The 13,316-nt window shown below is 51.9% G+C and overlaps 1 protein-coding gene across 13 annotated transcripts in view; it reads right to left on the bottom strand.

Annotated features, from left to right (window-relative positions):
• Positions 1–13,316, bottom strand: part of RAP1GAP2 (RAP1 GTPase activating protein 2) — a 215,481-nt gene that overhangs the window by 137,574 nt on the left and 64,591 nt on the right. For 2 of the 13 annotated variants that reach the window (XM_082370637.1, XM_082370640.1), the window contains exon 1: positions 2,632–2,798. The exons of 8 other annotated variants lie outside the window; for them this stretch is intronic. In XM_082370637.1, the coding sequence (XP_082226763.1) occupies positions 2,632–2,738 (107 nt within the window). In that variant the 5' untranslated portion in view covers positions 2,739–2,798. Of the gene's footprint in view, positions 1–2,631; positions 2,800–2,868; positions 3,139–13,316 lie in introns of those variants that run through there. 3 more of the 13 variants (XM_082370632.1, XM_082370631.1, XM_082370636.1) reach the window with 3 other exon arrangements.

Below are 13,316 nucleotides of genomic sequence, written 5' to 3'. Positions count from 1 at the left end.
GTTTAGGAAGTGCTTAAGAGAGGTTGGCAGCTGCAGCCTGCTCCAGGCCCCCCCATGGCCGGTGCCTGCAGAGCAAGGGTCAATCATGTACACGGCACTGATTTCAGACGCTTAAAGACAAAGGAACTCCAGAAAACAAACAGCAAGGGAAGCAAAGGTCATTTAGCACAAACATGAAAGCAAGCCCTCTCTCTCCTTGGTAGGTTAAATCCATGGCCAAAGCCATCAGGATGGCAGGAGCAACAGAAGACTAGGACAAAGGCAGAGGTTAGGAGGGTCACCACTGTATGCCTGCATTGCAGGGAAGAGCACAGTGCATCCAGGAGGAAAGACAAGTACCCTGAGCCTGGGACATCCTCACCCCGGCCAATCCCTTCCTGTCCCCTGTCCACGTCCTTCCCTGTCGCCTCACTGCAGCCCCCCACCCCAAGACCATCTCTGCCCAGGTCCACACCTGCCTGGCTGCCTCCTCGGCCCATGCCTGGGACATGGGCCCAGAGAGAGGAGAATGGGAGCAGTTCCAATCAAACCTCTCCATCCCCATGCAGCACTTCCTACCTTTCAGATGCACGTTTACCCACGTTATCGCCCTTGAGCCTTGCACGCCCTTTGTGTGGATGCAGGAACTGAGGCTCAAAGAGATGAAATCTATCACATCACAGTCAACGGAGGAGCCAGGACTAGAGCTTCTAGCCCTCTGTGCAGGGCTTTTGCCGTGCTCCCACATTCTACACTCAGAGACAGATGTGTTCCGATGCATCTGCCTTTCTATGGAGCACGTCTCCCTTCTCATCCCTCAAAACAGGTCCAGGTTGTCTCAGCACAGCCATCCCATATCCTTCTGACTTCAGAGGGTTGGATTGTTTACCCCCACTGTACAGATAAAATGCCAAAGGGCACGGAATAGATGAGAATCAAAGTCTACGGGAGAATGGGGCCCAGACATGGAGCCCTGAGCTCCGGAGTCCTGCTGGCAGCTTCTTCTGCTAGACAAGTGTTCCCTGGGCATCAGTCATTCCTAGATCACCTGCAGAATTTCTGCCATATTCTATACCATTTGTACTATTACTACTGTTTCTACTAAATAGGCTCATTCTTGTGACTTGATACATCTAATTTAAAGGGATGCTTTATATCACCACTGCAAGAGGGAAAATTAGTATCACTGGCCAAAACCAGGAGAGAATCCTAAAAATAAATAGTACAAAAACAACCTAAGTTATAGGCAGGCACTGTTCCCCAATTTAAAGGCCCTGAGCCAGAGGTCTGCTCTCTTTGTTATGAAAGGGAGATTAGCAAGTGTTAAAAAGGTGTTAAAGCCAGACTAGCACCGATCTAAAACTTTCCCCTTGAAGAAATTACAGGGATTAGCAGAGAACTGAAAAGGGAAGAACTTTCTCACTAGGTGACTCAATGTTATTTCATGCTTAACCACCTTCAGTTACTTCACTGAAGACTCATCCTGCGCTGTGGGAAACATCAAATTAGACTACGTTATAGGAAGGGGAACAGGAGGGATGAGAGACAACCACACCATAAGCGGCAACCCATGCCAGCTTCTCCAAGTGCCCCAGTTAGTTCATTGCCCGTCACCTCCCACAGGCACACACAGCTTCTGGGCAAGCCCAGGGGCCACCAGTCACCACCCAGGCATCTATGGCTCCACTGCCCTTGTCTTAGCCCTTGTCCAATGCAGAACGCAGCACTAACTCCGAACTCCTCTGGAAATTAGGATGCCGCAGGGCCACCAGCAGTTACCCCAAATCCCCACAGCATCTCTGTGGACAGTCAACTCTAATGACCCCCGGTTGCTGGGAAGCTTGGGGCTCATATACCCTAGCAGAGGAGGGAGGCTATGCCAGCCTGTGCGGGCAGCTCCCTGGGGTCTCGTGGACATCACGTCTGCAGCTGGGGGCTGCAGCCCCGGAAACAACCCCAAAAACTCCTTTGTCCATCCCAAACCCCACATCTCTCACCCCATAGGTCCTCCAGCCTATCTCTGAAACCGCCTGAGAGAACGATTTTCAACACCCAGGATTAAACAATTAAGAGAGTAAACCCAAGAAAGGTGAAGAGTCAAAGACAGAAAAACCCAAAGACAGAGGGACACGGAGGCAGGGGTGGATGTGGCAAGCAACCTCCAAACTTGCTCCTCGCCTGCCGGCACCTTGCGCAAAGCTAGCAGATCCCGACCTGGCCGGCACCTCGCGGGCTCAGCCAAGTTGCAGAGAAGCAAATGGCATCCCCAGCGTACTGGGCCATTCGGGCCTGAGCCAGGGACGGTCGCCCGGGTCGGATCAATGCTACTCGCGCTGCAGGCTTTGGGAAGGGCGCCGCGATAGGCAAATTCGGGGAGTGGAAGTGAAGGACTTGGTGACCCTCTGTTGGGGATGAAGTCCGAAGGGTTCTCCCAGCCGCCCTCCGACCCAGCCAGTGCCCTGCCCGGGCTTTCCCATAACAGCCAGTGTCGGGGGCTAAGCTTCGAACTCGCTCCCCAGACAGCGCCCGGAGTAGAGGCTTTTCCCCATCCAGCTCGGAGCCAAACGCCCTCTTGGAAAAGTCCACCCCAAAGAAAACGGGAATTTAGCCCGAAAGCAGCGGGAAGGGGGAGGTGGCGCTGCCAGGCTTTACCTTTTCTCTTTACTCTGTTTTCGGGATTTGTGCAGGAGTCCGATGAGCACCACGGCGGCGCGGATCCCCGCCTTTCGGCAATGCATCCTCCCCGCCGGCTGGGACATGGCGAGGCCGCCGGCGGTGCCCGGCCGCGCCCTCGCCCGCCCGCCGCGCGCCCCCGCAAGCCCCGCTCCGCGCGCTCCGCGCCGCCCGCTCCCGGCCCCTGCGCCCGCGCCCGGGTCCCCGGCTGCTCGCCTCGCATGGGCCCCGCCCCGCCTAGGTGCGCCCTGGGGGTCAGGTGACTGGGTGCTCACTTCCCGGCGACCTTCAGTGTCTCCTCGGGGCCCGCCAGGCGGCCGGTGCCCGCTCCCCCAGCGCGGGCATTTCCAAGGTTCGCTAGGGGCGCGGCCCGGACGGGCGGCTCCGGGGCTCTGGCTTCGACGCGCCGCCCGCGCCCCGGACCCCGCCCCGGACCCGCCTCTCGGGCCCCGGCCCGGGGCGCCCCGGCTGCGGGCGGTTCAAGCGGCCCGGCCGCCCCCGGAGGAAGGCGGCCGGCTCGCGCTCAGCGCTCCCGGGGCTCGGCGCCCGCGTTCGCCCTCCGCCCCGCGCCCCGGCTCCTTCCCGTCCCGCCGGGCGGCCAGGCCCCAGGGCTCCCTCGCCTCTCCTCGGCCCCCTCCTCAGCGCTCCGTGTCCCCCGCCCCTGCTGGCCGGGCCCCGGGCTCCCTCCCCAGGCAAAGGCGGCTGACGCGCTTTCCCAGCCCGGCCCGCCGAGATACTTCTCCGATGCTGTCACTGTCTTTAAAACAGAGGGAGAAAAAACATGCACCGAGAGGAAACGCGCGTCCTCAGTCCAAGCGAAACTGCCTTCGCGCGCGGGCACCGCCGCGGGCCTCCTCCGCCCGCGGCCAGGCTGCCGGGCGGTTAGAAGGGCATCCCGTGCCCAGCGCGCGGCGCCCGCCCTCCCGGGCCAGGGATCCCTGGCGTTTTGACTCGGCCATATGCTACCTCTCACCTTTCCCCAAATCCGGGAAAGGACTGTCATGCGGGGGTAGAGGGATCTACTACAGAGTCCGCATCGATGTGGGCTGGGGTCAGTGCCCCCGGTTAACATTTGTTTTCCCGGCCCTGGGAGTTTGACAAAACATAGGGTCAATGATAGATTTCCTGGCTGCTACACCTGCACCTCGCGTCCCAGGTTGCCAGGGAGACGCAGGTGGAGGGAGGGGGACCCTACTCCACGGCAGCCGGGGCCCCAGCGCGGGCCGCCTCACACACCCAAACGTGCATTCTTCCCCTCCTCCTGCACACCGCGTGCACGCTTCTTCTTCACTTCAGAAGCCAGGCGGTGGGGAAAGGGCCCTGGCCCGGTCTCTACTACGGGCGTGGGGCGCTCCTAAGCCCCACTCAGTCACTTCCATTTGCTGCCAGGAAGCCTAGCACCCTCTCACCACCCTCACCTCCCCCCACCCCCTGCTTAACTACTGGCTTTGCTTCTCCTTCCATCCCCCTAGGGAAGGGAATGGGCAGAGGACTGGAGGGAATTAAAACAAGCCAATTAGTCCATCTTTGGAAACAGCCCTGTTGGGGCCAAAGAGGTCCCTGAGGCAATTTGCCTTGTTTTTTATACAGTCTGCAGTTCAAGCAAGCAGAGAAAATCCAGACAGGGAAGGGGACCTTGCTAGAGAGGGGACGGGGGCTGCGAATGAATTCAAGGGCCTGAGGCCTCAACCCCACCTCTCCAGTGGGCACAGCTTCTTGCTGGCATTGGAACTGGGGGGAGGGTAGGGAGCGCCGGAGTGGTGCCAAAATGTGCCTGGTTTATTTATGAAGTATCCATTAGCAATGGCCTCAGCCCCCCCTGAGCCTGCCTGGGTGGTGGGAGATCACAGATATAGCCATGGACATCTATCTATAGCCAGAGAGGAGTGTCCCAGGCCCCACCCCTGGGATTGCAGCTACCCTGGCTTCAAGGACTACACCAGTAAGTGACCTGAGAATCAGTCTGGAAGAAGAATGGGGAAATGAGTATGTCCTCAGTGGGTAAGAGGGCAGCGTTGCAGCACATACAGCCCAGGGCTCCTCCAGCCTTTGCCATACACAGAACCTCTCCATGGCCAGGAGTGTGCTGGAGGCACTGGCTGTAGGTCTAGGCCAGCATGGGGTGTTTATCCACACACAGGTAGAGTACACCTCGGTGCAAGACCTGACTCCCTTCCAGGTGGGTGAATGTGGATGGCTCCCACCTATGCCCCACTTCCAGGTAGGTATTTTAGGTCAAGTGTATCAGTGAGAAACAGGGCATTGGGATGAAAGTGAAAAATCTTTCCACCAAGCAGGTGACTTTATTCATTGTGGTTCTGGGCTTCCAGGCCCTCTCAACTCATCTACAACCACAATGTTTCCAGCCCCAATGTGGCTGAAAATATAAGGTTGTCCCCCGAAGACCGTAACCTGATCTGATTCCTAGCGCCCTAAGAGGCAGAAGTTTCCTGGGGGTGGGAGAGCCATTCCTTCTGCCCACAACCCACACAGGAAACACCAAAGCATAAGGAAACCCATCAATGGCAGAGAATGTAATGGCCATCTGCTAGATTTGGCCATTCCACCAACATTTATGAAACAATTAGGATGCATCCAGCTTTGTGCAAGAAACTAGGGTAAGAGAAATGTAAGACCATCCTTGCTCAAAATAAGCAGGGCTAACACACATGAAACCACAAAACCATCCCATTCGTGGCTTATCCAGTTTATCCAATGTGACCCAGCCACTGTTCCCCCAAGTTAGGCCATTCACATACCACCTTCACAACGTCTTAATACCATACTACTCAGTTATTTACTTATTAACTTTGCTTTAATTAAATCCACTCACTTAACTAATTTTAAAAGAAAACATTATTACCACCCTAAAATCTATTATTGCTTGTCATTCATCCCATGAAAACATACACAAACTTAGTAAATTCTAGCTCAATTCTGTTGCCTGGTGAAGGCTCGGCACCTGAAGCACCTTCGTTAAAAGAGAAAAATAGACAAGCATTAGTTTTTAGCTACACACTTGCACCAAATGAAGACAATGTCCTTGAAAAAATCACAAAATTTGAAAGAGAACCAAAAGGGAACGATTTTTCAGATAAGTGACCCAAAGGTCTTCTAGGGCCACATCCATGGGGCACTTTGGGGTGGACGGAGAAGACTGGACACTTCCAGACCACAGGGAGTGAGGTCAGTGAGGACCACAGTGGTCAGAGAAGGGGTCTTCTCCCGGATCCCAGGCCACTGAGCAGCAGTTTATCCTCAGCGGTGTCCCAGCTCACAGGACCTCTGTTCCAGCCCTCCCCCCTTCCCAGCCCACAGTCCCTGAGAACAAAGTGCCAGGCAGCTGCCAGCCTGGGTCTCTGTCCCAATCCGGGGAAACCCAAAGGCTGAGGGGGCCTGGGTGGGAGCTGGGTGGGGAAGGGGACAGGGCAGTTAATCATGAACAGAGGGCAGACAGCTGCACAGCCCATTCCTAAGGGGCCAGTGGGGTGAAGCAGACAGACACGCATGCTTGGTCCTGAAGAAAAGGGCTTTCTGTGCCTGGGAAGCCGCTCCAGGAGACACATCCGCGTGAAAGCAGGAATCAGTCCCGCTGCCAGCGCCCAGGTCTGAGAGAGAGGCCAAAGCAAGCGCTCCTTCCCACCCCCCCACCCCACCTCCACTACCGGTGCCTCCACTGCTCCCCAAAAGGATTTCAACCCTCCTTGGCTAGGATCACGGGGAGATGTGAGGCAACAGGGACTGTGGAGCTACGGGGTAGGGCCTTTTACGAAAACCAGCTATTTTCAGATATCTTGCTTCTCCCCTTCTACAGGGGACAGTGTGCCCAGCCATCCCGTGGATCACACAACCTTTGGAGAAATTCAAGAGTTATACAACTTTAGACCTGCTCAGGACAGGCCAGCATCCCCACTCTCTTATGCCTTTGGGGGTACACACCAGCTCCAGCTCCGAGAGAAATCACTCAGAAGCCCCCTCATGTCTCTCTGCAGAGCACTCACACCTGTGCTTGCAAGGAGCCAGACTGACATTCATTCTTGGCAGGTACGTCAGCACCCCCTGCTGGACCATGTTACAGTTGCGTCTCTGGGATACCACCATATGAGGAAAAGGAGAAAGAGGAAGGGGGAGAGGGAAAGGGGAGGGAAGGGAAAGATTGGGAAGGTCATTTGAAGTGGGGAAGCAGTTTCTATTTTGAAAAGAGAGAGAGAGACGCAGGAGGGATCTTTGCCACACGTTGACTCTCCTCCCAGCTCCTAACCTCCCCTCTCAGAGCCCATGACCAGCCCCCAAAGGGGTCCCTCCCACCACAACAGGCTCCTTTGGGGATAGCAACAGGCCATGCCCAGGCTGGGCATGGAAGCCAAGCTTGGGAACCACAGCTCAGCCTACTTCCCCGGAGCCACACATGTCACACTGAACAGAGGATCTGCCGAGAAACTGGCTCAGATTTTGGAAAGGGATCTCGGTGACTTGTGTGGCATTTCCGAGCTCCAGGGAGAGGAAACCATGCCTGAGGAAACCCACAGATCCCACTCAGTGGCAGGCATCCAGCCTTTGGGCTGCACATCATTTAGTACCCAGAGCCTGCAATGCATGATGATAATCAGAACTTCGCTGATTTCCTGTTCAGGAATTACAAAAAAGGGGGTAGGAGGAAGAAGAAAGGAGTTCTTCACCTATTTCTTGAGTTACTGAAGGTATTTAAAATATTTCTTTTTGGTTTATTTATGGAATTTTGAATCCATGAATCTAAACGGCATGGCTATAATTTTTCCCACAGTAGAAACATTCAAAAGGATTCTTCCATGTGTGAAATTTCTGATGAGCAGGAAGCAGATTTTGCATGGAGGCTGCCAGGGGTCACTCCAGAGAATCAGGAGCAGATGGGGCCAAGGGTGGGTGGCCTGCAGCACAGTCATCTCATGCTCAGGGTCCCCAGTCGTTCCCCACCTCACTGATTAGCTGCTGCTACCAGTGGAGCCACTTCCAACTCTAGGCTTTCTGGGGCTGAGTGGAAAAGTGGGGAGGAAAGCTGTCTTTCCATAATATTAGCAACATTGCTTAGCAACATCTTTCAAAGCAAGAACCAGCAGACTCTCCAAAAATCTATTCTGTTTGGCTCTACAAAGAACAGAGTGGTTTCTTATATGTGCATTATTTATATACTAGTCTATATACCCAGTAACACCTTCTGTGCTGGCTTCCTCAGGAGAGGACGTATTACAGCTAAGTGAGATTTCCAGACAACAGAGTTCTGAGTAGCAAAACTTTTCTTTGTTTGCTTGCTTGCTTTTATTGTTATGACCCTGGCTAGAAATTTCTCTAAAATGGCTTACAGATTTTTTGTCCACTTCAAATATAGGTTTAATGGAAACTTTTCTTGGTGACTCAGAGCCATTATTATCAATACCACCTACTGTACTTAAGCTAAAACTCAGTTATGAACAACAGGTCACTGAGGTGAGGACCCATGTGTCTCTATACTTAATGACCTCGATCAGCTGTGATGCGAAGACACTACAGCGAGGGAACAAAAACTTAAAGACCCCGCAGTCAGACGAACTTGGGCTAGAATCCTATCCTCAGCTTTTACTATCTGTGTGGCCGTGGGCTAGAAATTTCATCTCCCTGAGCCCTGGTTTGGTCATCTGTAAAATGGGCATAACAACAGTGCCATCCTCCTAGGGTTCTTGCAAGGCTTCAATGAGCATGCATGGTCCACACAAAGACTTGATGAAAATGGTCGTAGTAGCTTTATTCAAAATAGACGGTCCATCAGCAAACCGTGGTCTATCCACACCATGGAAGACCACTCAGCAATAAAAAGGAACAAAACACTGACACATGCAACAACATGGCTGAATTTCAAAAGCATTATGGAGTGAAAAAAAGCCAGATACAAAAATTACTTACTGTATGATTCCATTTATACAACATTCTAAAACAGACAATCTAAGGTACAAAAAATTAGAACGGTGGTTGCCTCTGGGGGTGGGGGATTTTCTGGAGAGATGGAAATGTTCTCTATTAGGACAGGATGGTGGGATCCACTTGTCCAAACTGTATAATTAAGATTTGTGCATTTCAACATATGTAAATTTCCCCTCAAAAAACTAAAATTAATAATAATAGAAGGAGGATGTGGAGTGGGTAGAGGTATAGATGAAATAAGAATGGCAGAATGTTGATAATTAGTGGGGGGTGTTCATTATACTATTCCATTTACTTTGTATATGCTTGATATTTTCCACAATATAAAATAAAAAGGAAATTTCCTGGTGGTCCAGTGGTTAGGACTTGGCGCTTTCACTGCCATGGGCCACGGGTTTGATCCCTGGTTGGGGAACTAAGATCCCACAAGCTGCACAGAGTGACCAAAAAAAGTAAAAAGAAAATGTTCATAGTGGGGGGAAGAAAGGTTAATAGTGTTTATCTATGGAATTATGATGATTTTTATTGTTGTCTTTGTGCTTTTCTTCTATCTGTAAATTTATAAGGACTACATGTTAGTTTTGTAAATAAGTAAAAAGATGGATGTTATCATTCATTAAAGGAGAATGCATGCAAAAACACCTCGCAGGTACTCTTTAAGTGGCCTTTCTCACTGCGCTGTTTTAAGTCCTTGCTCACAGTGACTGCTCCCTGGGAAACCAAATACAGGTGTACCTGGGAGATATCGCAGGTTCGGTTCCAGACCACCGCAATAAACCAAATATCACAAGAAAGCGATTCACATGAATTTTTTGGTTTTCCAGTGCATATATAAGTTATGTTTACACTATACTGTAGTCTCCTAAGTGTGCAATAGCATAATGTCTAAAAAAACAATGCACATACTTTAATTTAAAAACATTTTATTGCTAAAAAATGCTAGCCATCGTCCGATAACACACGGTTGCCACAAACTTTCAATTTGTAAAAAAAAAAAAAACCAACACGCAATATCTGAGAAACGCAAGAAAGCAAAGTGCAGTAAAATGAGGTATGCCTGTAACTGAGCTTGACAACAATTAGGCCAAGCATCCTGGGTACCAGCAAGCAGGCGAGTGTTTACTTGCACAGACACACAGACCTTACACGTCCTGAAGAGAGTATGATCAGGCCGCCCAAGATGGCTGTTCTCTTGCTCTCTGTACATCCCCTGCTCGACCAGCCCCTGCTTCTTCTACTCCCTACTCATATGACTGACCTTCCTAATCAGTAAATGCCTACAGACTTCCCCTTGGCCCCAGCTACTGATTGTACAATAACTTATCAAAGGGGGTGATGGGCATGCTTCTCTGCTCGTTTCCTTGGTAACTGATGAGCCAACCTGACATCAATTCCCCCTATAACTGGTAACCTCCCTCTCCCCTCCAGTAGTGAAGACTGCTGCCTTGTCCTGCCCTCGTCTGCCTCACACAGTGGGGTGTCACTCCAGGACCTTGCTTCAGACATGTAAGATCCCCTGTCCATTAAACCATCGATGTCTCTCTCGCTGACTCCAGGCTCTTTCTTCCGTCTCAAGGCTGGGCAAGTACACGGCTTGCAGGCCTGCGGCGTGCAGCCCAACTGTGTGTGTGTGTGTGTGTGTGTGTGTGTGTGTGTGTGTGTGTGTGTGTGTGTGTGTGTACCAAGCAGAACATGAAGATCACATTGTGTGGATTGTGTACACTGCAGATCACTCACAAGTCTAGGCAACCAGAAAATTCATAGGTTGTGGCCCTGTTGACCTGATTCCTAATAAACCCTAATTTTTTTTCCTGTTGTCTGAACTAATCTCCTGCTTCTATGGGTCCCGGAAGAACTCTGGGTCGGATACTCCTTTCTAGAGGGAAATTGTCCCTATAGGCGGCCATAATCAAACGCTTTCTTACCTAACCCAAACTAGAGTTTGCTTCACAACGGACTCTGGAATCTAACTCATTGATGTGTTCATTGCTCTTTCCCATGATGACTTTAAGTCCTATTAGCCTTAAAGACAAACACAAAGTTTATCTTCCTTGTAGACACAGATTCCCTGAGCTTCGCCCAGCCAGGAGCCAAGCTTTGAGCCTCCCAGTGAGCAGCTATGAGTCTGCAATTTGCAAGCTTTTCGCCAGGACTGCTTTCTGGGGCCTTTCTGCCCTTTCCACCAGGAAAAGTTCTTCCAGCTGTCTAGCCTGCATCACTCTTGTTGTAATCTAAGTTCTTCTGGTGAATAATTCCCTCCATCGTTGGGAAAACCCCATTTAGTTCCCACTATCTTACCCCTCCTCCAAGTCCCAAAGCAGCTTCAGAAACTCCACCAGCTGTTTCCCTTTCTCCCCAAGGCTCCAAACTCTTTGCTTCCATCCATTTTCTCCCCTGCCCAGCCCCCCTCACTCATAGTCATGAGGCTGCATGTGTCACAGCTAATAACTAAAGGACCAAAGTTTCCCAATTACTTCCTTCTTCTTAATGCATTAGAGCAGTTTCAAGGTTACGGGGAGCTGGGCTCAGCAGCCAGCTGTGTGTGAACACCATCCATCAAACCTGTCATGCAGAGGACACGTAAGAAGATGCTGTCAGACCGTCTCCAGGCAAGGCCAGCAGTGACCTTTGTGAGGGTCCCTTCTTGGAGAACCTGGAGCAGAAACAGTCTCAACCCATCCAGCCCTCGAGGCCGTGGGATGTGTGGGAATTAGTGTAGGAGGGGCAACTGGCAGTGTAATCCCCGACAATCCAATGGGGAAATTAATCTTGCCAGTTGCTGACCTGTCCAAATGTACCCTCCCCAGAGAGGCCTTCCTTGACTACTCACCTAGAGTACATCCCTTAGTTATTCTGCATCTAGCCCCTGGTTTGTTTCCTTTGTGGCAATTATTCTAGCTTAGGGAGGGGATGGGGGGGGCGGGGCGGGCGGTACTGATTTGTCTGTTTGCTGGTTTTTTGGGTCTGTTTGCCCCAGCGGACTGTAAACCCCATGAGCGCAGACACAGTACATATCGTAGAGGTCACCGTCACCTCCTCCCTCTTCACCCCGTGCCCAGAATGGCACCTGATGCACTCTAACCCTCAATAAATATTGTTGGAAGTGAGGAAGGAGAGGAGGAGGAGGAGAGAAACGAAGTGAGGGAGGGAATTCCCACTAGGAGGACCATGTGTCCTGGAATTGAACTGGATTGCCTGGACGGGAGGGCAGAACATCGCTGTTCCAGGGATGGAGACCCACCCTCCACCCTCTCACCGGTGCAAAAACTCAGATAGGGTGGCTAAAAGGATGCCTGCATTGAAAGCCCCACTCCAGGCTGGCACAGCCTCGAGAGTCTGGCAAGGAGAAACCTCAGATCAGTGGGTCCAACTCCAAGGTCTGTTTCAGGACACCCGAAAGTCCCCCTGACTGTCAGACAACCCTACGGAGGAGGGTACTAGTCTCCTTCTCATGTTTATAGATGAGGGGAGGGACCTCTCTAGGGCCAACCCTGGACAAGCTTGGTCTAACTCTGGGGCCCACACTTGGGTGACAGGTAGGGGTTTGGCCACTCACCCTTGGGTATGAAACAAATTACATTCCTTTATTTTTCTAAAAATACCTTTTAAAAAGTCTTCTGGACTTCCCTGGTGGCACAGTGGTTAAGAATCCACCTACCAATGCAGGGGGCACGGGTTCGAGCCCTGGTCCGGGAAGATCCCACATGCCGCGGAACAACTAAGCCCGTGCACCATAACTACTGAGCCTGCACTCTAGGGCCCACGAGCCACAATTACTGAGCCCACGAGCCATAACTACTGAAGCCCATGTGCCACAACTACTGAGCCTGCGCTTTAGAGCCTGCGAGCCACTACTACTGAGCCCACACGCCGCAACTACTGAAGCCCCCGCGCCTAGAGCTGGTGCTCTGCAACAAGAGAAGCCACCACAATGAGAAGCCCACGCACCGCAACGAAGAGTAGCCCCCGCTCACCGCAACTAGAGAAAGCCCGCAAGCAGCAACGAAGACGCAACACAGCCATAAATAAATAAATAAATAAATAAATAAATAAGTCTTCTAGGGTTGGCAGGAAATGCAGTATTTTTGGAGCCCTCTCCTCTGGCCCATTTACTTCCACCATCTTCCCTTCCTCATCAAAGAATGACCAAAGGGCTCAGATGGTCCCCTGGGGGGACAGTGCTGTGCCCCATTCTATGGTCACCTATGGAGGAATCACCCCACCCATCCCGAGGGTCCATGGCCCTGTGTAGGTCACCATCCCAAGTATCCAAGGAGCAGCTCCGAGGGCAGGCCCTGCTCACCCTGAAGCAGGAGAATCACCTCGGAGGGGAATAAACACCACCCCCCTGATGCAGCATTTCACAGCTACAGCACATTCACATCTTTTATTCCATTGGATACTCACAACTCTGTAAAGAAGGAATATTAATATCATCCCCATTTGCTAGATGAGTAAACTGAGACCCAGAGAGGTTAACTCTTCTGTCCAGGATCACACAGCTCCTAAGAAGCAGAGCTGGGACCCAGACACAGGTCTCCATAGTTCCTGACTCCCACAGAATTCATAATGAAGAGGATAGAGATCCCAAGGGATTAGGAGACGACACAACCAATCAGAGGCTCACCATGCCTGTCACCAGACAAACTGGAGTTGGCTTTTCCACCTGCCTAGCACTCAGGCCCCTTCTTCTGGTCGACAGGCCTTGATTTTCCCTTGGGGAATACCCT

Source organism: Balaenoptera borealis (genome assembly GCF_965194805.1).
Source record: "Balaenoptera borealis genome assembly, chromosome: 20".
NCBI lineage: Eukaryota > Metazoa > Chordata > Mammalia > Artiodactyla > Balaenopteridae > Balaenoptera > Balaenoptera borealis.
Note: the sequence above shows the minus strand (reverse complement) of the source record. Positions and strands in the feature narration are given on the sequence as shown.